Source organism: Metarhizium acridum (assembly GCF_019434415.1).
Source record: "Metarhizium acridum strain ARSEF 324 chromosome Unknown scaffold_72, whole genome shotgun sequence".
Taxonomy (NCBI): Eukaryota; Fungi; Ascomycota; class Sordariomycetes; order Hypocreales; family Clavicipitaceae; genus Metarhizium; species Metarhizium acridum.
In genome coordinates this window covers 1,569,755-1,588,640 of record NW_027094019.1, presented here as the reverse complement: position 1 = coordinate 1,588,640, position 18,886 = coordinate 1,569,755, and the positions used below count along the sequence as shown (strand labels likewise).

General features: G+C 52.0%; 8 protein-coding genes across 9 annotated transcripts; 4 read left to right on the top strand and 4 right to left on the bottom strand.

Annotated features, from left to right (window-relative positions):
• Positions 1 to 12: 12 nt before the first annotated feature.
• On the bottom strand, positions 13 to 4,689 carry BRE1 (E3 ubiquitin-protein ligase bre1). 2 transcript variants are annotated; one of them, XM_066119293.1, is made up of 5 exons: positions 4,325 to 4,689; positions 3,866 to 4,009; positions 3,750 to 3,810; positions 2,063 to 3,693; positions 13 to 1,995 (listed from the first exon to the last, which is right to left on the bottom strand). In XM_066119293.1, exons 1-5 carry the CDS (start codon positions 4,508 to 4,510, stop codon positions 1,822 to 1,824), a joined length of 2,196 nt encoding a protein of 731 aa, XP_065975931.1. In that variant the 5' UTR covers positions 4,511 to 4,689; the 3' UTR covers positions 13 to 1,821. The 2 variants fall into 2 exon arrangements, with proteins under 2 accessions (XP_065975931.1, XP_065975932.1); XM_066119294.1 differs by lacking the exon at positions 4,325 to 4,689 and having other exon boundaries at positions 3,866 to 4,260.
• On the top strand, positions 43 to 1,235 carry J3458_007270 (uncharacterized protein; the record flags this gene model as incomplete). Its single annotated transcript, XM_007811847.2, has 1 exon — positions 43 to 1,235. Exon 1 carries the CDS (start codon positions 303 to 305, stop codon positions 1,233 to 1,235), a length of 933 nt encoding a protein of 310 aa, XP_007810038.1. The 5' UTR covers positions 43 to 302.
• Positions 4,690 to 4,976: 287 nt separating the features above from the next.
• J3458_007268 (uncharacterized protein) lies at positions 4,977 to 6,830 on the top strand (the record flags this gene model as incomplete). Its single annotated transcript, XM_066119292.1, has 1 exon — positions 4,977 to 6,830. One exon carries the CDS (start codon positions 4,977 to 4,979, stop codon positions 6,828 to 6,830), a length of 1,854 nt encoding a protein of 617 aa, XP_065975930.1.
• Positions 6,831 to 7,303: 473 nt separating this feature from the next.
• RAD23 (UV excision repair protein rad23) lies at positions 7,304 to 8,927 on the bottom strand (the record flags this gene model as incomplete). The annotated part of the gene is made up of 7 exons (XM_066119291.1): positions 7,304 to 7,429; positions 7,489 to 7,956; positions 8,022 to 8,345; positions 8,412 to 8,491; positions 8,555 to 8,627; positions 8,715 to 8,762; positions 8,910 to 8,927. 7 exons carry the CDS (start codon positions 8,925 to 8,927, stop codon positions 7,304 to 7,306), a joined length of 1,137 nt encoding a protein of 378 aa, XP_065975929.1.
• Positions 8,928 to 9,279: 352 nt separating this feature from the next.
• Positions 9,280 to 11,958, bottom strand: J3458_007266 (uncharacterized protein). The gene has a single exon (XM_007811851.2). The coding sequence runs from the start codon at positions 11,177 to 11,179 to the stop codon at positions 9,800 to 9,802; it is 1,380 nt and encodes a 459-aa protein (XP_007810042.2). The 5' UTR covers positions 11,180 to 11,958; the 3' UTR covers positions 9,280 to 9,799.
• Positions 11,959 to 14,495: 2,537 nt separating this feature from the next.
• On the top strand, positions 14,496 to 14,906 carry J3458_007265 (uncharacterized protein; the record flags this gene model as incomplete). The annotated part of the gene is made up of 1 exon (XM_066119290.1): positions 14,496 to 14,906. The coding sequence occupies one exon, from the start codon at positions 14,496 to 14,498 to the stop codon at positions 14,814 to 14,816; it is 321 nt and encodes a 106-aa protein (XP_065975928.1). The 3' UTR covers positions 14,817 to 14,906.
• Positions 14,907 to 15,237: 331 nt separating this feature from the next.
• On the top strand, positions 15,238 to 18,858 carry J3458_007264 (uncharacterized protein). Its single transcript, XM_066119289.1, has 2 exons — positions 15,238 to 15,710; positions 15,791 to 18,858. Exons 1-2 carry the CDS (start codon positions 15,541 to 15,543, stop codon positions 17,460 to 17,462), a joined length of 1,842 nt encoding a protein of 613 aa, XP_065975927.1. The 5' UTR covers positions 15,238 to 15,540; the 3' UTR covers positions 17,463 to 18,858.
• On the bottom strand, positions 17,572 to 18,642 carry J3458_007263 (uncharacterized protein; the record flags this gene model as incomplete). Its single annotated transcript, XM_007811853.2, has 1 exon — positions 17,572 to 18,642. The coding sequence occupies one exon, from the start codon at positions 18,640 to 18,642 to the stop codon at positions 17,572 to 17,574; it is 1,071 nt and encodes a 356-aa protein (XP_007810044.2).
• Positions 18,859 to 18,886: the final 28 nt, after the last annotated feature.

The following is an 18,886-nucleotide window of genomic DNA, read 5'->3' as shown; positions in this document are numbered from 1 at the left end:
TCAGCCTTGCCACACGAACCTCAATCGAATCACTTTGGACATCGTGTCCTCTCCTGCAATTCAGAAGTTTGCCTCTAAACCATTTAATTTTTCACATTCGCCATTACATACAAAAGACTTTTTCCTATACCCAACCTTCCCTGCCGCGTGCGTGGCATCCCAATGAATCCCGGCTCCATGAGACATGCAATCTCCACAGTGACCGAGTTCTAACAAACCACGTCCACCAACGAGAGCCCATCAAAAATCGATATCAAAAACACACATACACACACACTCTCTCTCTCTCTCGCTCTCACAAAATGCACCTCCACCACCTCACAACTTTCCTCACCCTCCCCCTCCTCGCCGTCGCCGCCAGGCCCAAAAATGCCATCCTCCTCTCGCAGGTCCAGTCCCTCACACTCCGCGGCAACGGCGCCAAAACCACCCACCGCCGCGTCTCGGCCATCCCCCAGCTAAAATGCACCTCATCAAAAGAGCTATGCTCCCTCTACAGCATCGACACCATGCGCTGCACGAATCAGGGTTCTTCGTATGGCGGCGAAGATATTGAATGGAGCTGTACGGCTACATTGCCCGAGGAGCTGAAACTCGGTAGTACGGACGTCATTTGCGAGGGGTACGCGAGTGCCGACGACCCGTATGTGTTGAAGGGCTCCTGCGGCGTCGAATACAGCTTGCTGTTGACGAGCAAGGGCCAGGAGCGGTATCCGCACATAGCGAACCCGCATGGCGGGTATTTCAGTGACGGGAGGGGCGGCACGGATCTGAGTGCGTGGTTGTTCACGGTCGTGTTTGTTGCTGTGCTGGGGTGGATTGTGTACTCGGCTTGTGTTGCCGGCAATGGGGGCGGACAGGCACGGGGGAATACTGGACGGCGATGGGGGGGAGGAGGAGGAGGTGGTGGTGGTGGCTTTGGCGGAGGAGGATGGGGATCCGGGAACGATCCTCCTCCACCGTATCCTGGGACGAAACCGTCGAGTTCAGGATCAGGTTGGAGTCCCGGATTTTGGAGTGGTTTGGCGGGAGGTGCTGCGGCGGGGTATCTGGCTGGCAATAGGAATAGAAATGATGAGAGGAGAGCGTATGATCGTGGATGGGGGAGTAATACTTGGGGTTCTGGGCCGGCCAGTCCTCGTGCGTCGCCGGCCGCGTCTTGGGCATCATCCTCGAGCAGCGGGAGTTCATCGAGGCATGAGAGTACAGGATTCGGATCTACTCGTCGTAGATAGATTGAACAAGTCGACTACAGACAAACTGATGTGTCAAATAGAGAGGATGCTTGTTACGTCAATCCAGACTTGACAAAAACAGCCTGAATATACCCACCTGACGTATCCAATCACCAGGCATTACGACGGCATTTAGATATCTGTTCAACAACGTTGAAAAGTTTATTCGAGTATCCAATGTAGCCCCAAACTCCGCTACCCTTCCCGAACTCCGACGATCCTTAGATCTATAATAATACTTTGCTACCATGTACACAGTCGAAGTTCAAACCCCACTACCACCTCTGCTCCTAGTAGTACAGTATCCAAACAATGACATGTCGTCAGTATGTGCCGGACTTAACATGACTTGGTGAAACGCCTCGACCTTCGCGAGCCTTCGTATAGAGCGAGAGACATCATGAATAGCTATCATCGCTGCCCATCACCCACTTCTAATAGCAATCGATATACATGGCTGCAGCATTCCAAGCTGAATGTTGGCCAAATCCAGTCGCGGGTGCCCTTGCGGAAGCGTTATCTTGTAATGAAATTTTTTTTTGTTCCTTCAGTGTAGCAGTATACCACCCAATCAAAATTAAATTACTTAGTGATGGACAGGCATGACGTCCATCTTATCAAAGGCTCGTGAACATGTCGGGCACTTGCGCATTCTGTTGCTAATACGATCGTCCACGCATTTGTTACAGAACAAGTGGCCGCAAGTCTTTAGAGCCGTGTTCTTGAAGTTATTCCTGCAAATTGTGCATAGTGCAAATGTCTGCGATGTATGTTAGCATCATCTTGGCATTGATGACACGGCAAAATTGGAGAATGCGTAAACTTACCCGAAGCATTTCTTCCTCCTCCGATGAGTTGCTCAGTGCCTTGTTCTTCCAGTTATCTCGGTCCTTCTGAATATGCTCAATTCGAACCTTTAGTTTTTCAACCTCGGCTTCTTGCACCGTACTTCGCTCTCGTACAGCTGCAGATGCATTGTCTCGAGATTTCACCAAACTCGTCAAGTCGCTGATTTGTCGATTTAGAGAATCAGAACGTCTTACCGCCTCGAGACTAGTCGATTCCATCTTCTTGTTCTCCGCCGTCAAAAGAGCATTTGACTGCTTCAAATCAGCAACCTGCTTCTCCAAATTGCCAAGGAGTAATCTATTTTGTGCCTCCAAGTCCTTCAACTGAGCAATGATCTCGGTACTCTTGCTGTTTTGGTGTCGCAGTGATCTTATCTCATTATTTCGGGTGTCGGCGTCCTTTCTGGCAGCGAAGTACTTTTGGTCTGCTTTGCTCTTCTCTGCAATCAAAAGAGAAACCTTTTCTTCCAAGGCTACAAAGTCCAGCACCTTTTTCTGTGCTTGGTCTTTCATCTTCTTGTACGCCTTTTCGATGGATGGCAGTTCCTGGTTGATAGACTGGAAATCTTGTTGAAGCTTTTTATACTTTTGCCTGAGCTCATCTTCGGAAAGCTCCGCGAGATCATCTGCGTTGGCCATTTCCTGGTCCTCGGCAGGTTCAAGCCGCAAAAGTCGAGACTCCAGAGCGGCAATGCGATCGTCCTTCGCGCTAATCAATTCCTTGACATGCCCTAGTGAGGTTTTCTCCTGCTCCATGCTGGCTTTTCTTTGTGTGTTCTCTGCAAGAATCTCGTCCCTAGCAGAACGAACTCGGGCGAGGTCCTGATCTCTGGTTATGATATCAGCCTCCAACTCCTGTGTTACCTGACTCGCATCAGCTTCCAATTGGGTTTTGTAGGACGTCCGCTCTGCCTGCAGTTTTTCGGCTTCCTCCCGAAGTTGCTTATTTGTCGCCTCTAGATTATTAATTCGCTTAATGAGATCTTCATTCTGCGCCTTGAACTGCTTGAAAACGTCTGTTCGGATAAAATCCTCATCTGTCCAAGTGTTTTGGCGGGCTTTGAGTGTTGAATTCTCGTCCTGCGCCGTCTTCAACTCCGACAGGATAGTATCAAGTTGTTCCTTCTGCTTCGCTGCAGAGGCCGTTGCTTCCTCGTATTTAAGCAATAGTTCATCCGATGAACCATTCACTTCGTGTTGTTCTGAGCCGACTTCACTCGATGCCGCTGCTGTCCCTGCTGTCGCTCCAGAAGGGCGGGTAGCATTTGCAAAGGCCTGCTGCTCCAACTTTTGCACCTGAGAGCTTTTGGCTCTATCTAATTTCTTTTCGGCTTTGAAGTATCTTAAGGTGGCGGCATTCAATTGTTCGGAGAGTTGATCCTTCTCTGTGTTCAAACGATCCAGCTTCAGCATATATTCCTTCTGCGCGGCAAGCAAGTTATTCACTTTCGCTTCCAAAGAAGCGGCGTCTGGACTCAGGGAGCCACGCTGCGAGGCAATACGATTCAGAAGTGATTCGGCTTTTGTCTTTATAGCTTTGCCCTTGTCTGAGAGATGGGATTGAAACTCGCTCAAGTCTTTGAAACCGATTGCGCTGAGATAGGGTGGATCTAGGAGTATCAAGCATCAGTATTGGGCCCAACATTGGCAACATACTCTTCCGTACCTGTCGTGGGTGCATTTCCGGATAATGTAGGCTCTGCTACGAGTTCCAATTCCTCGAGTAACTAGCCAGCCTGTTAGTTTTGGACTGCGTCGATAGCAGTTGTCTTCGGCACTTACTTGACGCCACCAGCCATCAATGATCCTTAAATGGTCATCATGATGTACACATCGTTTATGCAGTTCTTCGAGGCGTGATTCAGCAGTCGCAGCTTTACGACTGTACTCTTGCATTTGGCGGTAAATTGCCCCCTTGGTATAGGCCTGAAATTGATCGTCAGCACGAAAGTCGTTGGGGAAGAACAACCAAAATCGTTCATTGGCAGAGCCTGAGCACAGCCGAGATATTTGAAGCCAAAATTGTTGCAGTAAAAGGCCAAGTGTGACGCTGGTTACGACCCCTCACGACGCCATGCGACATCCTCGCAAGCCATGTCAGGTTCAGGGTCGCAAATTTCCCAAAGCACCACACAGACAAGGGAAACCGGTACCAAAAGTCTCGAAATCCGAGTGCAATAGTGTGGTCGTGTGCCAGGTTGCCCGAACAGGCATCGAAAATCATGGTCGTGCGACACTCACCTCGATCCAGCCTTCTTCCTTCATCTCTATCGCATCATCTTTTGTTTTGGATCCATTCACGGCGACTCGCTTACTAGGGGGAGCAGCGAGATCATCGGAACCGCCGATGGCGGGCCTCTTCCTGTCCTCCATTTTGGGAACCACGGATGGACGAGGCGACGTGGACGGCGACGTTGCTACAGGCATCAGACAACGCGTCAAACGAAACAAAGGTTCACAGAAACTCGGTGCGAGAAGCTGTTCAGAGCGAGAGCTTGGCAGCTATTACGCTCATGAGCCACGTCTCGTCCTGCAGCTGACAACGCGCGGGCTGTCATCAAAGCAAGTTCCGTGAAGAATTGCCTTTGGGGGGAAGTGATTGGTGATGGGGGGAGGGTGATCGAGACCAGGAGTTGAAATTTCCAAGTCGACTCGAAGATCAGAGAGGCATGGCCGAAGGACACTAGTCCCGCGCTAAGCCTATTTCGGTAGTCTTATCGATGGCTGCACCCGGCTAAACCTCGCTTGCAGCCAAACGCTCTGCAGGCAACCCACTTTATTTCTCGGGGTGAGCGTTCAAGTGTAAACTCATTAATTGTCCGGCGAAACGGCGTCACGCTGTTGATATCTCTCAAATTTCCGTCACTGGTATAGTACTCACTACTAACACGGCATGAGTTCCATGTTTAAGAAGAAAGGCGGGCTTGCCTTCAAGCCCAAGGCACCGGTCGCGCGACCAAGACCAGGAGCATCAGCACCCACCACAAAAACCGCACCACCACCCCAACCTACAATTGATGAAAACTCGGAGGCATTGCCAGAGACGGTGCCGGAGGTTATAGAAAAGGAACCAGAAACTCATGAAATCCCGCAAGAGGTGCCTGAAACCGCGGTCCAGGAACCAACAAAGGAATCTGAGAAAGAAAGCCTTGTTGAACCATCAAGGCGGACTACGAGACGGGCATCCCAATTAGAGTCCAGTTCACGACCACAAATACAAAAAGAGACGCCAGCAGCCAGTGGTACGACGTCAACTACTGTTCCTGCTACGGAACCACCAAAAGCCGATACTCCGTCACAATCAGCACCGAGCGCGCGAACGAGACGTCAATCAGCCGCCAAACCACCACCAAGAACTTCAATAGAAACCCCCGAACAATCCACATCATCAGAAGAAGGCGGCGCAGCCAGGGCTACAGCGCCAGCGAGAGAAACACAGAGCTCATCTGCAACTGCTTCAGAAGAGCCCACATCCGCCTCCAGAACAACCACCAGAACGAGGGCCAGGAGACCATCAACCGCTCCCGCAGATGCCACCACATCTGCACCAGAAGGCGAGCCTTCACGGTCTAAGAAGCGCCAGCGAAAAGCACCCCGACAACAAGACGGCACCGAAGCCCCCGCACCACGAAAGCGCAAGACTGGCACGCCCAATGCCATCAGATCACGATCCAGTTCCCGCCGAGCCCGCTCTCTTACCCCCGAAGACGCAGAGGACCAGGTCGTCGACCTGCAAAAGCTCAAAATGTCTGACTTAACACGGGACTTGCGAATCGGCAAGAAATTTAGTCGCCACGACGAACTGCGCGAGCGCGAGCGCAAAGCGCGTTTAAAATCCAAACTCGACAAGGACGGCGACACCCCCAGCGAAGCAGGCGTCGACGGCACACAATCCCCGGCACCAGGCTCAACGGACGGCACAACCACCAAAGCCAACAGTAGCACCTCAACATCCTCAACCGCAGCGGCAGCGGCAGCCACAGCCGGTCCTCAGTTCCGTATTGTCGACGGCCAAATCATCGTCGACCAGTCCTCCCTCGTCATGGACCGGCACGCCCGCGCCGCCGCCGCCCGCGCAAACGAGGACATGGAAACCATTGAAGAAAACGACTTCACACGGCTCATCACCTCGTCCTCATTCATGAACACCTCCAAGCTCAGGGGCCCCAACGTCTGGACGGATCCCGAGACAGAGCTCTTCTACCGCGGCCTGCGCATGTTCGGCACAGAGTTCGAAATGATTTCCAAAATGTTTCCCGGCAAACAGCGCCGCCACGTCAAACTCAAATTCAACCGCGAGGAACGGCACAACCCGAAACTCATTGACGCCGCGCTCACCGGTGAGAAGACTATAAAGATGGACATTGACGAGTACCGCGCATTCACAGGTGCGGAATACGAATCCTTGGAGTCGATTGAGGCGGAGCACCGCAAGATTCAGGAGACGTACGAGGCGGAGAGGCAGAGGGTGGCAGATGAACAGGCGGGAGATTATGAGAAAGAAGAAGGAGGAGCTGTTTGCGGACGAGGACGGCGAGGATGGCGGGCTCAAGAAGAAAGGGAAGGGCAAGAAGAAGGGAAAGAAGACGGTTCAGTACGGTTTAAATGGCGAGCCAATCACAGAGGATTGAGGATTGCTCATTGGCGTGAATACATGTTCTCATGTAGCGACGGACCCAGGGGGAGAGGGATACATGATACCCACGAGAGATTCTTGATGTTAACACGGAATCAAGCACGGAGTTAGCAGGTCATAGCAGGAGCAGTCTTATACAGCTGAATGCGTTCGCACGACGAGATTAGAACAAGATACGGTACGTTTCCATACAGTAGTAACTGCGAGATGGCTTTGCGAAGACTGCAATAACATTCACTGTCGAAATATTCTAGGCCAATATGTCAACCTAAGTGCCTATGCAGTCCAGCACCTCAAACATTGATTGCCACTTGCAAACATATCATCCTCCACACTAACTCACTTCTTGTTAAAAAAAATGGGCTCTCCAACATTGTAACTGTGTAGTTAACCAGCAAAATCTCCATCCCCGCGTTTCACCTCCCTTTGGAATCGTGATATTAAACTCCTCCCCAGCGGCTAGTGTCATTAACCTCGTTCGGAGTTTTGTTTCATAATCATAACAAGCGTTCGTGAGTGCTTCTGCTTCCACCGTCGTTGTCATTGTCCTCTACCCAGTACCTGCCATACCAATGCCAGCCACCTTAGTTGGTAGGCGGTTCATCGTCATCAGGTTGGTCGAATAAGAAGTTTGCGGCGAGTTCTTCGTTTTTGTCACATGCAAAATAGGCCTGGATGGCCTGGTCACGATCAAAACCAAGACGACACAGCTATATTCCGTTAGCACTTCATATCTGCACCAGATCTCGGCAGATTGCATCCAACTCACCCGCTCAATAGCATCCCGCTCTTCTTCTGTGACAGAAATAGCCTGGGCGCCGGGGGGGAGGGGAACGTCGTCGTCGGCGCTTTCGCCCAAAAGCGAGAGGAACTGGTCGGGGTTGGCGGCAATCAGCTGTGCAAGTTGAGGGTTACCGGCGCCAAGCTGTTGCAGAATAGGCTCGAGCATCTGAGGCTGCTGTTGAACAACTTGGCGGAGCTGCTGAAACTGAGGGTTATGTCTGAGAAAATCCAAGTTGCCCAGATCTGCACCACCCTGGGTTGCAGTCGCAGCAGCAGCAGCCGCGTTGCCACTACCACTTCCTCCGCGACCACCACCAGCCTGAGCGGCAAGATCGAAGAGATTGACACCACCATCATCCTCTCCGCCCTCTTGAGCGGCAGGGGCGGCCTGCGTCGGTCCAGCTGCGGCAGCCTGGCGAGCATGTTGTTCTTGTTGAATGTTCTCAGGAATGCCCTTTGAGACTTATCAGATGTGTGTCTGTCATCATCATATCATTGTGTGGTCCTCCCATCACTCACATTCAAGAGATATTCAACCGCACGGTCAGGGTTGTTGAAGGCAGCGCGCATGGCGGCCTCGATCTGACTCCTCTCAAATCCCATGGCCTCCATGTTGGTAATGGCTTCAGCACGCTCAGCACCCATAGCCAAGCCTGAGCCTGTCTCCCCCCCAGCTTCTCCAGAACGTTGCGGAGTTGGCGTGGCCGGGGCGGCGGACTGAGTAGTGGAGGACTGAGCGGGTGCAGCTGGAACAGCAGGAGTACTGGCAACAGGCTGTGCGGGTGTGGCTGGAGGAGCAGCAGCAGCTGAAGACTCAGCGGTAGGGGCTGGTTTCTCCTTGGGCTGAAGATATGTTAGCCTTCCAGTTTGGTTAAAGCAGCGGCGCAATTGACTCGAAAACAAACATGCCTTGTTCACCATGCAGACGACAAAGCCCTTCTCCTCGATGTTGTAAGAAGCGACGGTCTCATCATCCTTCAGAATTTTGCCTAAACCTTGTCAGAAAATCCAGTTCGCCAAGGCGTTATCATCGAGCAGGCCATGTATCGAACCGGAATAAATGAGCTTCTGGTGCTTAGGGTCCCACCCCTTCTCTGCGGAGATTTTTTCCTTGACAGCCGAGATCTACGACATATTCGAGTCAGTCACGGCGTGTGTGGTTGATACGGTCGACATCGGAACGGCCTAGGTATCGTGGCAGATGAGACATACCAGGTAGGTGGGTTCGACCTCGAGGACGAACTTCTGTTGCTTCAGATCCTGCGCAAATAGACCAAGAGTCAGCTACATTTCCATGATGCACCTCGGCGCGGGCAGCCAGGCTACACAGCTTCAGACCAATGTACCCAAAACAGCTTCCAATCAAATAAGCACCAGCGGTGGCGGGGGGGTGTGGATGAGGCATACTCGGAACGTGACCTTCATGATGGGCAGAAGAGGCGCAGCTCGACAGCTGCGATGGAAGAAGAGTCGTCAGTGAGATCTAGGTCTCAGGCGAATTATCTGTGCAGGCAAGAGGGTAGAGGTCGGAGAGGTTGGAGGAGAGAAAGATGGCAACGATGACGGAAGCAATGGTTGGCTAAAGACCGACTTCGACGCTGGTGGCTCTTTGTGGGTTGGGTAGTCTGTCGAGGTGGGGTCTGGTCTTGTCAGCCAGCAAAAAAACACATGTCGTGCTGCTTCAACCACGAGGACTGTCCAGACCAATGTCCAAGTTGGAGCCACGCAAGGTGCAAGACCCCGCCTCGCAACCGTCGTGCAGACTTGGGGGATCTTAGGATAACCAACTACCTCTCTAGTACTAGCCACGGCAATAGCTGAACACTACAGGAACACCGGGTTCACAGCTGCGCAGAGCTGTGGCGGCGCTGAAGACTGCCAGTTTTGACAGGTTTCCCAGGGTGGCGAATGGTGAAGCATGGGCGGCGGCGCCCAGTTGCGCCAAATACATCTCCGACTTGCATCGCTTTCACCAGTGGATGAAACCCGAAAGTATGTCTACTAGATAGTTTTGAATATCATTTGATTTTTTGCCTCGTGGCCCACCGCTGGATTCTCCAGCAATGACCGCTAATAAAAATTACATGACCCGTCATCTAAATACAACGCCTCGCTCTTTGTACAAATCAACCAATTATACCCAAAGTCATATCAACATGATGAGGTTCGCACCTCAATATCGTATCCCCATCAAACCCAAAAGAGGAAAAGAAAAAAAAGAATATTCAAGTCAAATCGCTCACAGTCATGCGTACAAAGAAAAGGTCAATGATCGTCACTTCATTTCTGTCCCCTCATTATGTCTCCTCGTCATCCTCTTGCTCCTTGAATGATTCCAGGCTGGCCTTCATAGACGGGCTCAGCAGCCACTCAGGCACAGGTGGTGTCATTTTGCGCTCGCTTTGTGCGCCAGAACTCTTTCGCCCAACATCGCCGTCATCTCCCATTTTGGAGTGTTTCAGGGTGTCGAAGCTGGCCTGATGAATAAGAGGGCTAGGCGTCGCAGGCAAGCTTCCACTTCGTAGACGTCTCATGGATTGCATGCTAGTCTTGCACGAGATGACTTGCCCGGCATTCGGCGCAGCCAAGACCACTGTGCCGGGACTTGCAGCGGGAGGTGGCGTTGGGGAATCAGATCGAAAGAGTGGGTGAATATGTGCCTCGTTCACAGAGCTGTCGGGGGTAAGCCTGTGGGCATCTTCTTGTGATAGTACGCTCGAGGTATAACTCTCTGCTCTATATAGCATACGAGGAGGCTCCAGCTCCATATCGAGAGGAGTGCCTGGCCGGGTGGGAGAGCGGCTCCCAGATGGGCTAGCCGGAATCGTCTCCAAACTCCTCTTGAGTGTCGCGGGAGATGACATCTCTATGACAACTTGACGATTGTGCGCGTCCACAGATGAAGTGTCCCAAGAATCAAAAGACGTATCTGTGCTCTTACGGGGATACTCCGAGCCCAGTGAAGTCGCTCTTCGTCGCCCACTCTTCAAAAAGCTGGTTCGGGATGCTGTAGGTCGAATGGCTTGAGACATGGATGCCTTCAAGTAGTCAATTGGCCCCATGGTTGAGCTTTCCGGCGCGGGCGGCGAAGACTCATTGCTTCTTACTGATGTCGTTTCCTGGAGAGCGGCCCCAACAATTGTTCGGCTGTATCGAACGGATTTGATATTCATTTTGCGGCCCTCCTCATTTGAATGAAAGGATGAAGCCGTTCCAGCAGTAACATCTCGACTTGTCGCAAAGTGCAATACTATGGAACCAAGCTGGAGAGCGGTAGCAAAGGCCACAACTATTGCTGAACCGACGAAGACTTTCCCACGTCCTTCAGCGATCTCGTCGTCTACTTCGAGCTGTGTCCACCACTCCTGCAAGTAGGTCAAAGCGACTGCAGAAGCTACCAGGGCAGCTAGCCAAGCAGAGAGTTGAGTTATAAATGCAGGTAAAGAACACTTCCATGACAGGGGCACCTTTGTTGGTACAACTTGTGCTATGCCGAGTGCACCAAGTATAAGCAGGACGACGGACTCTAAGGCGGCAGCCGTGCTGCTTGCTATGAGCAACTTGGAATTTTTTGCTGCATGCACACACGAAATGATTTCGAGGCAAATTGTAACGGATGTTGCAAGAACGGCCAGAGTTCCGGCGACGATGAGTAGAAATCCGGCGCGGAGCATCATGCCAGCAGGAGGAGGCTGTCAAAGCCTCGAAGAGAGGGAATAGAAAAGAATCCGCCCCAACACAGCACGATTGTGGCCGCGGCGCCCAATCACCTGCGGGAGCACACGGTAACGTAGCTTTTGTCGGATCCGTAAAAGTCTGATATGGGCGGCCGTTTTCTTCGAACCGTCGTCGCCTTCTCACAGAATTGGAGTGTAAGTGGGAGCCATCAAGTCACGATGACTCCACCGCAGATGTAGAAAGATGCCAGTCCCGCAATCGTAAGGGATGGCAAGCGAGTTGACCATCAAGTTCTGTTGGAAAGAGGTGGTGACAGGGCGGCGGTTGGCAGAGTATTGTATGTATGTGTGGTGCAAACAGACTTGTTTGGCAGAGGATGACCACAAATACTGGTACCGGCCGTCACACAAAGAAAAGAGCACCGACGACAATTGTGACAAAGACCCTGGCGTCGTTGGTTTCTCCGAACGACGAGTAAGTGTGTTGTGGTCCCACCGGAAGTACGCAGAGGCAAACTAAAGGCAAGGCGTCATGAACACCCGGGGTACTGGATTGTAGAATAATCAGACCGTCGTCGGTTTAAGGTGTAAGAGCGAGTATCACAGAAATGAAGGAATGGAAGAAGGGAAAGAATATCGACCAAACGAAGCAGGCCAATTGTTGGTCATACCCATGAACTAATAAGAAAAAAAGCCCTCAGCTGCGAGTAAACGCGTCAGAAGCACATGGAACCGTCGCGTGCAAGCATCTTGTCAGAGAGGATGCTTGTACGGCATTGTGCACTCGAGCACCTTTTCCTCAATTCAGCCAGTGAGATCGAGAGACCGGATTCTGCTGCAAGCAACCAGGCAAGACCAGGAACAAGCTTCCTTGCATTTGGGGACCCATAACCGGGGGTGTTGTGGGCCAGGCCGTTGGCAGGCGGGGAAGGAGCCACTTGGAGGCGCAAAGAGGAAACAAGGACGTGAGACGGCAGAAGCCTGTTGGACATGCCGGCTGCGTACTCTATACATGTTTGGCAGCCGAGAACCCGTATATGAACAAGTATCGGATACCTCAGTGAGTTCTACCAGCAACCAGCGTCCCAACTGCTCCTTCCCACTCAACCAACATCCGGTTGGAGACATCAAGTCGATGCCTGTTCCTGACGCTTCGGTACTCCATGCTACTGGTGGGCGCACAGTTGAAACGCAGCATGGGGATGTCAGGCGCGCACGAGCAGCTAGGCTCTATATTCTGGCAACCTGACGTTTCAAAAACTGCAACAAAACACAAAGCGCAGATCCTTCCCAAGTCCAATGTGGGAGGCAGAGCAGGTGGTTTGATTTTTTTTTTCCTCCCTTGCTCCAAAGGAACAGAGGAAAGCAGTCACGAAACACCAAAACCTACGTGGAGCCTCGCGGCGGCTCGTGGGGCACTAGCCCGGATCTAGGCACAAGTTTTTATTGCGACTCGCTGGAGCCCGCTGGAGCCCGCTGGAGTTTGGGCGGCTTTACCGGAGCAGGTGTCGTCTTTCAGCACGTTGCTAGGCGGCAACCTTCCGTTGCACGCGCGCTCTAGTAAGCACTGAGCCATGTTTCACGGGCTCCTAGGCAAACAATGCACAAATTGCCACCAAGACCACCCTAGTCAATAAACAACTTATAACAGAAACAGAAACAAAAACAAAAACAAAAACAAGACAACAAGCACATAGCCGGATGATGCAGTTTCTTTTTTTTTCCGGGGCCGCACGAGCTGGAACTACAATGCAAATATTTTCCTGCCATGCCTAAACACTTTCCGCGGTGGCTGGCCTCAATGATGGCCACAGTGTTTGCCGGAACTGGGTGGAAAGGATCAACAGTTGTTGACATGGTGCAACAAATGTCACTGCATTTTTCATCACATACAGAGTTCAAACGTCGTGTGAGCACCACATGTACTTCAAGCCACTGACGGCCATGCAAAACTCTGCAACTGCATATAGTACTTGGAAACTACGGATGTCCCACTGGCTGGCTGGTTGCCAATTTAAAATGGAAGAAGCCGGAGGAAGCACGTGTTGTAGTCCCACAGGATCGATGAACCTGGTTCCTAGCCCGGCCGGTACAGCCAAGCTCGGAAGCCAGATTGAAAGTGAACAGTTTGTACCAATTCATTGCTTACAAGCAGGGGGGAAGGCGGAATGTAATGCATCTCTGACATGATAATCTGCGTGTACACAGGCTGCCGTTGCAATCCTAGCAGACAAGTTTTGTTTGTCACGGTACAGCCCGCGACAGCTAGAGCACTGCCTGCCCAGGTGGTCAAACAAAGATTCTTGCTCCCTCCCAACATACCATGCCTACTTAGTAGAAAGGTAGATTGCAGGATCAATTATGCATGTGCGACATGTGTATAACTACGGAGTACTCCTTTTTACCTGTAGAATGGAGTAATAATAGGTGCAAGTGCGAGGTCGTAATACCTCGAGTATATGATATGTCCTCGTGCCCTCGTGGACTTTCAATGTTCCTACTGCCCACTTGAGCGCCCTGCATCAGTATTGCGTCGTGTCCACTTGGCCGTTGCAAACAACCACCCTGATTACTTTCATCATTCATGTTTCTATGCTCAATTGCCTCGACGACAGCCGTCGTCCATCATACCAAGGCGATGACGACGGAAACGGTGATACGGTGTCATCATTCGTTACAAACCAAACCAACAAACTAAGCCGTCCTTGACGCGTCGCTAGGCCTAGTTCAGCTTACCTCGACTCGACGCGTCGCAACGGCGGCATCAATAACTCCGTACATGGATGAAATTGGACTACACCACAAACCCCGCCAGCTGATGGTTGCCAAACCTTGGAAGCCGCTTCGTTCAACCGACACAATACGATGCACGATGCACAATACGCCTCTTGATTCTTGCTTGGCTGCAGCCCAGAAATTACGACACGGACATAGGGCTGCTGGGCCGTGGGAGACGGTTGACTGTCTGTCATCCGCCATTTACCGCCGAGACAAAGTGTGTGTTGGTAAAGTGGGCAAATGCCCCAGGAGAAGAAAAAGTCAAAAAAATGGTCAGTCATTTGCTGATCACAATCAAGATGACAATTCATCTCATGATGAACTACCCCACACCCAGGGACATGTTCATGGTTGATTGTTTACTGCGTAGTTCTTTCAAGAGTAAAACAGTCCTCCTTTGGGGACCGGCAACAGGGCGCGACAACAACACTCGGCCCCGCAGAATGTCAATATTGACATCGAGACCGGTGTTGGATTAGCCCAGTGCACTCCGTAGTGACGTACATAGATTCTACAACATAGATTCTACAATATTGTGATGCTTGGCGTTGCTTATGCTCGCGATGAAGTGGGCAGCGAGCGAGTGCCATGGTGGGGGCTTCTAGGGTCGGTCAACCTTGGCTTTGGTGCGAGTGGGTGCCAGAGACTGACTGGCAATCAAAAGTTGTACTATATTGTCATGCAATGTGTTGAAGTGTGCTTGCTGACCTTGGTTCTCTTCCTCGTCATCCACCGTGACCAAGACCGTGACCAGGACATGGCCGCATGGCCGCATGGCTGCACGGCTGCAGTGGCGGCGATGGCTGAACGACGCATGATTGAACCAACATGGACGTGCTGGCTCAAAGGCTATGCTTGAAGGCTATTTTTGTCTCTTTCTGATAACGGCTGACTGCCTTTCCGGCTATGAGATGAGATGGTGAACGCGCGTGGACACGTGAAGCACAGACTTCTATCGCAATAGACAATTTTGAGGTTTGCTCGTACCAATTCGGAATAAATAGGCTCACAACGCCACGCACACAATTTACTAGTAGCAGTAAGTATTGCTGGCCTTTGCTGAGCAAGTGGGCAGGAACCATGACAACAGATCTCGAGTGCTCAATCTCGCAAACTGCCGGTGCTAGCCTGCTGGTCTTGCTGGCCTCGATCTCCAGGAACCCAACCATTTCCCCACGTCATTCGCCCAGTCCCTGCAGAAGTGGGCCCCTTTCCACCCGCACCTTTAAAGCTTACCCGCCTCTGATGTCTTAGATGCCATCGATCCAGGCCAAGCGGCAGCCGCTTGAGCATCTTGAGGAACACCAGCGTGCTGACATCATGACTATCATTCTTCCTTATTTTCTTCCCTTTTTTTTTGTTTTACTTTTTGCTTTTTACCAGTATTACACGCATGCAGGTTCTTGGGGAAAAATGGAGCATTGATACGCTATATAAAAACATGTCTTGATCGTACATCTGAGTCTTGTTTCAAACACCAGTTTACTTCATACATATATTCAGATTGGCGAAATTAATCAGCAAAAGACCTTTTCCATCTGGACAACCTTCAAAACACGCATTAAGACAAGGCGGCAGGTATCATGACCAAACCAAGGGTCGTGTATTGGTTCCGAACAGACCTCCGACTTCACGATTCTCCCGCGCTGAAGGCCGCGCTAGATCTCGAGCCAGATGTTCTGTGGCCGATATTCACCTGGGATCCCTACTATGTCTACAGGGCGAGGGGAGGCACAAATCGATGGCAGTTTCTGTAGGTCAGCCACGAACACACTTCAACTCCGTAAACAATGCGCTACCTGTGTCGTAGGTGCTGATCAGGAATCATGTTAGCCTCGACTGTCAGAATGACCTCTCCAGCTCCATTACAAAACTCAACCCCAAGTCCAAGCTCTTCGTCCTCCGAGAAGCGCCCCAGACTCTGTTCCCCAAGCTCCTCAAAGCCTGGAAAGTCACGCATCTCGTCTTCGAGAAGGACACCGATGCATATGCCCGGCAGCGCGACGACGTCGTCGCCAAGGCAGCAAAGGAAGCTGGCGTCGAAGTCGTCATCCGCTCTGGTAGAACCCTCTGGGACAGCGACGAGATCGTCGCCCACCACGATGGCAAGCCAACCATGTCCATGACGCAGCTGCTCTCTGCTGCAAAGAAGGTTGGCCAAGTCCCCCGGCCGATAGCCGCGCCCAAGGGTCTCCCCGACCCGGGCGATATGCCGCTCGATTTCGAGCAGCATGTGCCGAGCAACGCTCCAGATGTGAATGCGCAGGCGAGGGAGAAGAAAGACACGGCGTACAAGAGCATCGCTGGGCCCAAGGGCGATTTCGCTATCGAGACTCTGGAGGAGCTTGGGTTTCCGGCGGCCACGACTCCTTACCGAGGAGGGGAGAGCATTGCGTTGAAGGATCTAGCCGAGATTATCGAAAACAAAAAGTACACAGCCACCTTTGAGAAGCCAAAGACCAGTCCGGCGCAGTTTGAGCCGCAGTCGACCACGTTGCTCTCGCCGTTTCTGCACTTTGGTGCCCTATCCGTCAGGGAGTTCTACTGGCGGGTGCAAGATGTGGTCGAGGCCTACGGGAAAGGGGCGTCGACCCCTCCGGCGAGCTTGACGGGCCAACTCATCTTTCGGGATATGTATTTTGCTGCGCAGGCGGCCGTCGGCGCCAAGTTTACGCAGACGGCTGGGAACCCGTACTGTCGTTTTATACCCTGGCACCTGCCTTCGGAGAGAGACTCGCAGACCGGGCTTGTTACCGACAAGTACAAAGTTGACTCGGACGACGCCGAGAAGTGGTTCCAGCGATGGAAGCGAGGCGTTACGGGCTTCCCCTGGATAGACGCTCTTATGCGCCAGCTCGTCCACACGGGTTGGATGCACCACCTTGGCCGCCATAGCGTGGCGTGCTTCCTTACCAGGGGAGGATGCTACGTCGATTGGGAGAGAGGAGCAGAGGTCTTTGAGGTGCACCTGTTGGATCATGAACCTGCCTGCAACGCAGGAAATTGGCAGTGGTTGTCGTGTACGGCTTTCTTCTCGCAGTATTTTCGGTGCTACAGCCCCGTTTCCTTTGGGCAGAAGTGGGATAAGAACGGAGATTTGATTCGCAAATGGGTCCCGGAGCTGAAGAATTTGGATTCCAAGTACATATACGAGCCGTGGAAGGCGCCGATTCAGGATCAGAAGAAGGCGGGCGTGAGGGTGGTGGGTGATGGACTGGATGACCAGGAGCAGGGGACGTATCCGAAGCCAATGTTTGACTTTGGGAAAAGGAGGGAGACTTGCATCAATGCCATGAAGATTGCGTATGGAGTCGGTTTGTATGGGGATGACGAGAGGGTCCTGGATGGTTCGTGGAGAGAGTTGTTTGAGGGCGAGGGAGGGGAAATGATGGAAATGGTCGCGAGTGATGGTGGGGAGAACGCGGATGAAGGGGATGAAGATGTTGGTGACAAGAGGAGGCTGAAGGGGAATGAGAGGAATAGTGTTAAGAAGCAAAAGAAGTAGATTTAGAATTATGAAGGAACACGGCCAAGGAGGTGTAATACAATAGGTCCCCAAAAGAGGACGCCGGGTGTTTCTAAATACACAAGATCAAATATATGTCCAGGTTTAATTAATATTCAACCCGCCCGTCTGCGAGTTTTGACCACTCCGTCGCCCACAACTTCCTCTCCGCGCCATCCTCCTCACCGCCAACCGTCTCCAGCTCCAATTCCATCTCTGAAAGTCGCGTAAACATATCCCTCCTCCCATTACACGCAGCGGTGTACATCCTCTGCCGTGCCTCATCCACGTCACTACCTTTGAGCATCTCGGCTAACTCCATGTCAGCCTCAACAACCCCTTCCTCGGCCAACTCCTCAAACAGCCCCCGGGCGTCATCGAATTTCCCCATCTGCAAGTATGTCCTTGCCAGGCACAACTGACAATACGGTCGCCATTCAAACCCCTGGCTCAGCTTCAGCGCCTTCTTCAACGCCGCGGCGGCGGCATCCAGCCGTCCCTGCTCCAGCAGCAACTCCCCCTCGGCAGTGAGCGCATCCGCGTCTTTACCACTGGAAACCAGGCCCTTGAAGCGTGCTTCGACCCTGCGCAGCTGCGGAACTCTCCCGTATGCCCCGGAACGGATGAGTTGCCGGGCGAGGGAGAGCGTGGATGGGCGGTAGCCCATTTCGGAGGCGGTTGACCAGAGGGCGGTGGCGAAGGCGTCTGCGCTTCGGGGCCCGGTGATTTGCCGCATGATGCAGGCTACATTGTGTAGAGTTTCTGCGGGGATGGCATCTTCTGGCGTTGAGTTAGTCTTGTGGTTGGGAGCGGGCGAGGACCTTGGCGGCGAAAGAGTCAACGTACTGCCTGTGAATGAAGAGGTCCAAGGGGAAGACCCGCGGTTGATTGCGTCGGAGAATTTCTGAGCGACGCTGTAGTATTCCTCTGGGGAAAGATCTGTGAATGAGCTGCCGTTGCGAGAGATTACGCTTTCGAAGGAGCTGAGCGGAATGTCTGATAGAGTGAACACTTCGGCGTAGGAAGGGGCTTTGGGGGGAGAGCGAGAAGCAAACGATCGCGCTTGCTGGTGTGGTTGAATTGTGTATGGATGGATGTGATTTTTTGATAGTACAGGGATCATACCGCCTGGTGAGGAAGGGATGAGTGCGCAAGGCGATAGAACCCGTCTGACGGCCATTTTGATAGCACAACGAGGATGAAGTCGTGTGTGGTTGGGGGGATGTAGTTCAATCTTGCATTGGATCAGGTACTACCGATTCCATAATGCCCCTTTCTGTAAAGTAGTAACTGTAAAAAAAAAAAAAAAAATCAAGAAATAAATAGTCTGCAAAACTAAGCAGTGACAATTTTCAGCGAATCATTTAAAACAAGTTGGTCGTAGTTCATTTCCAAGCTGGTGGTTGTAATCTTGAAGAAGAAAG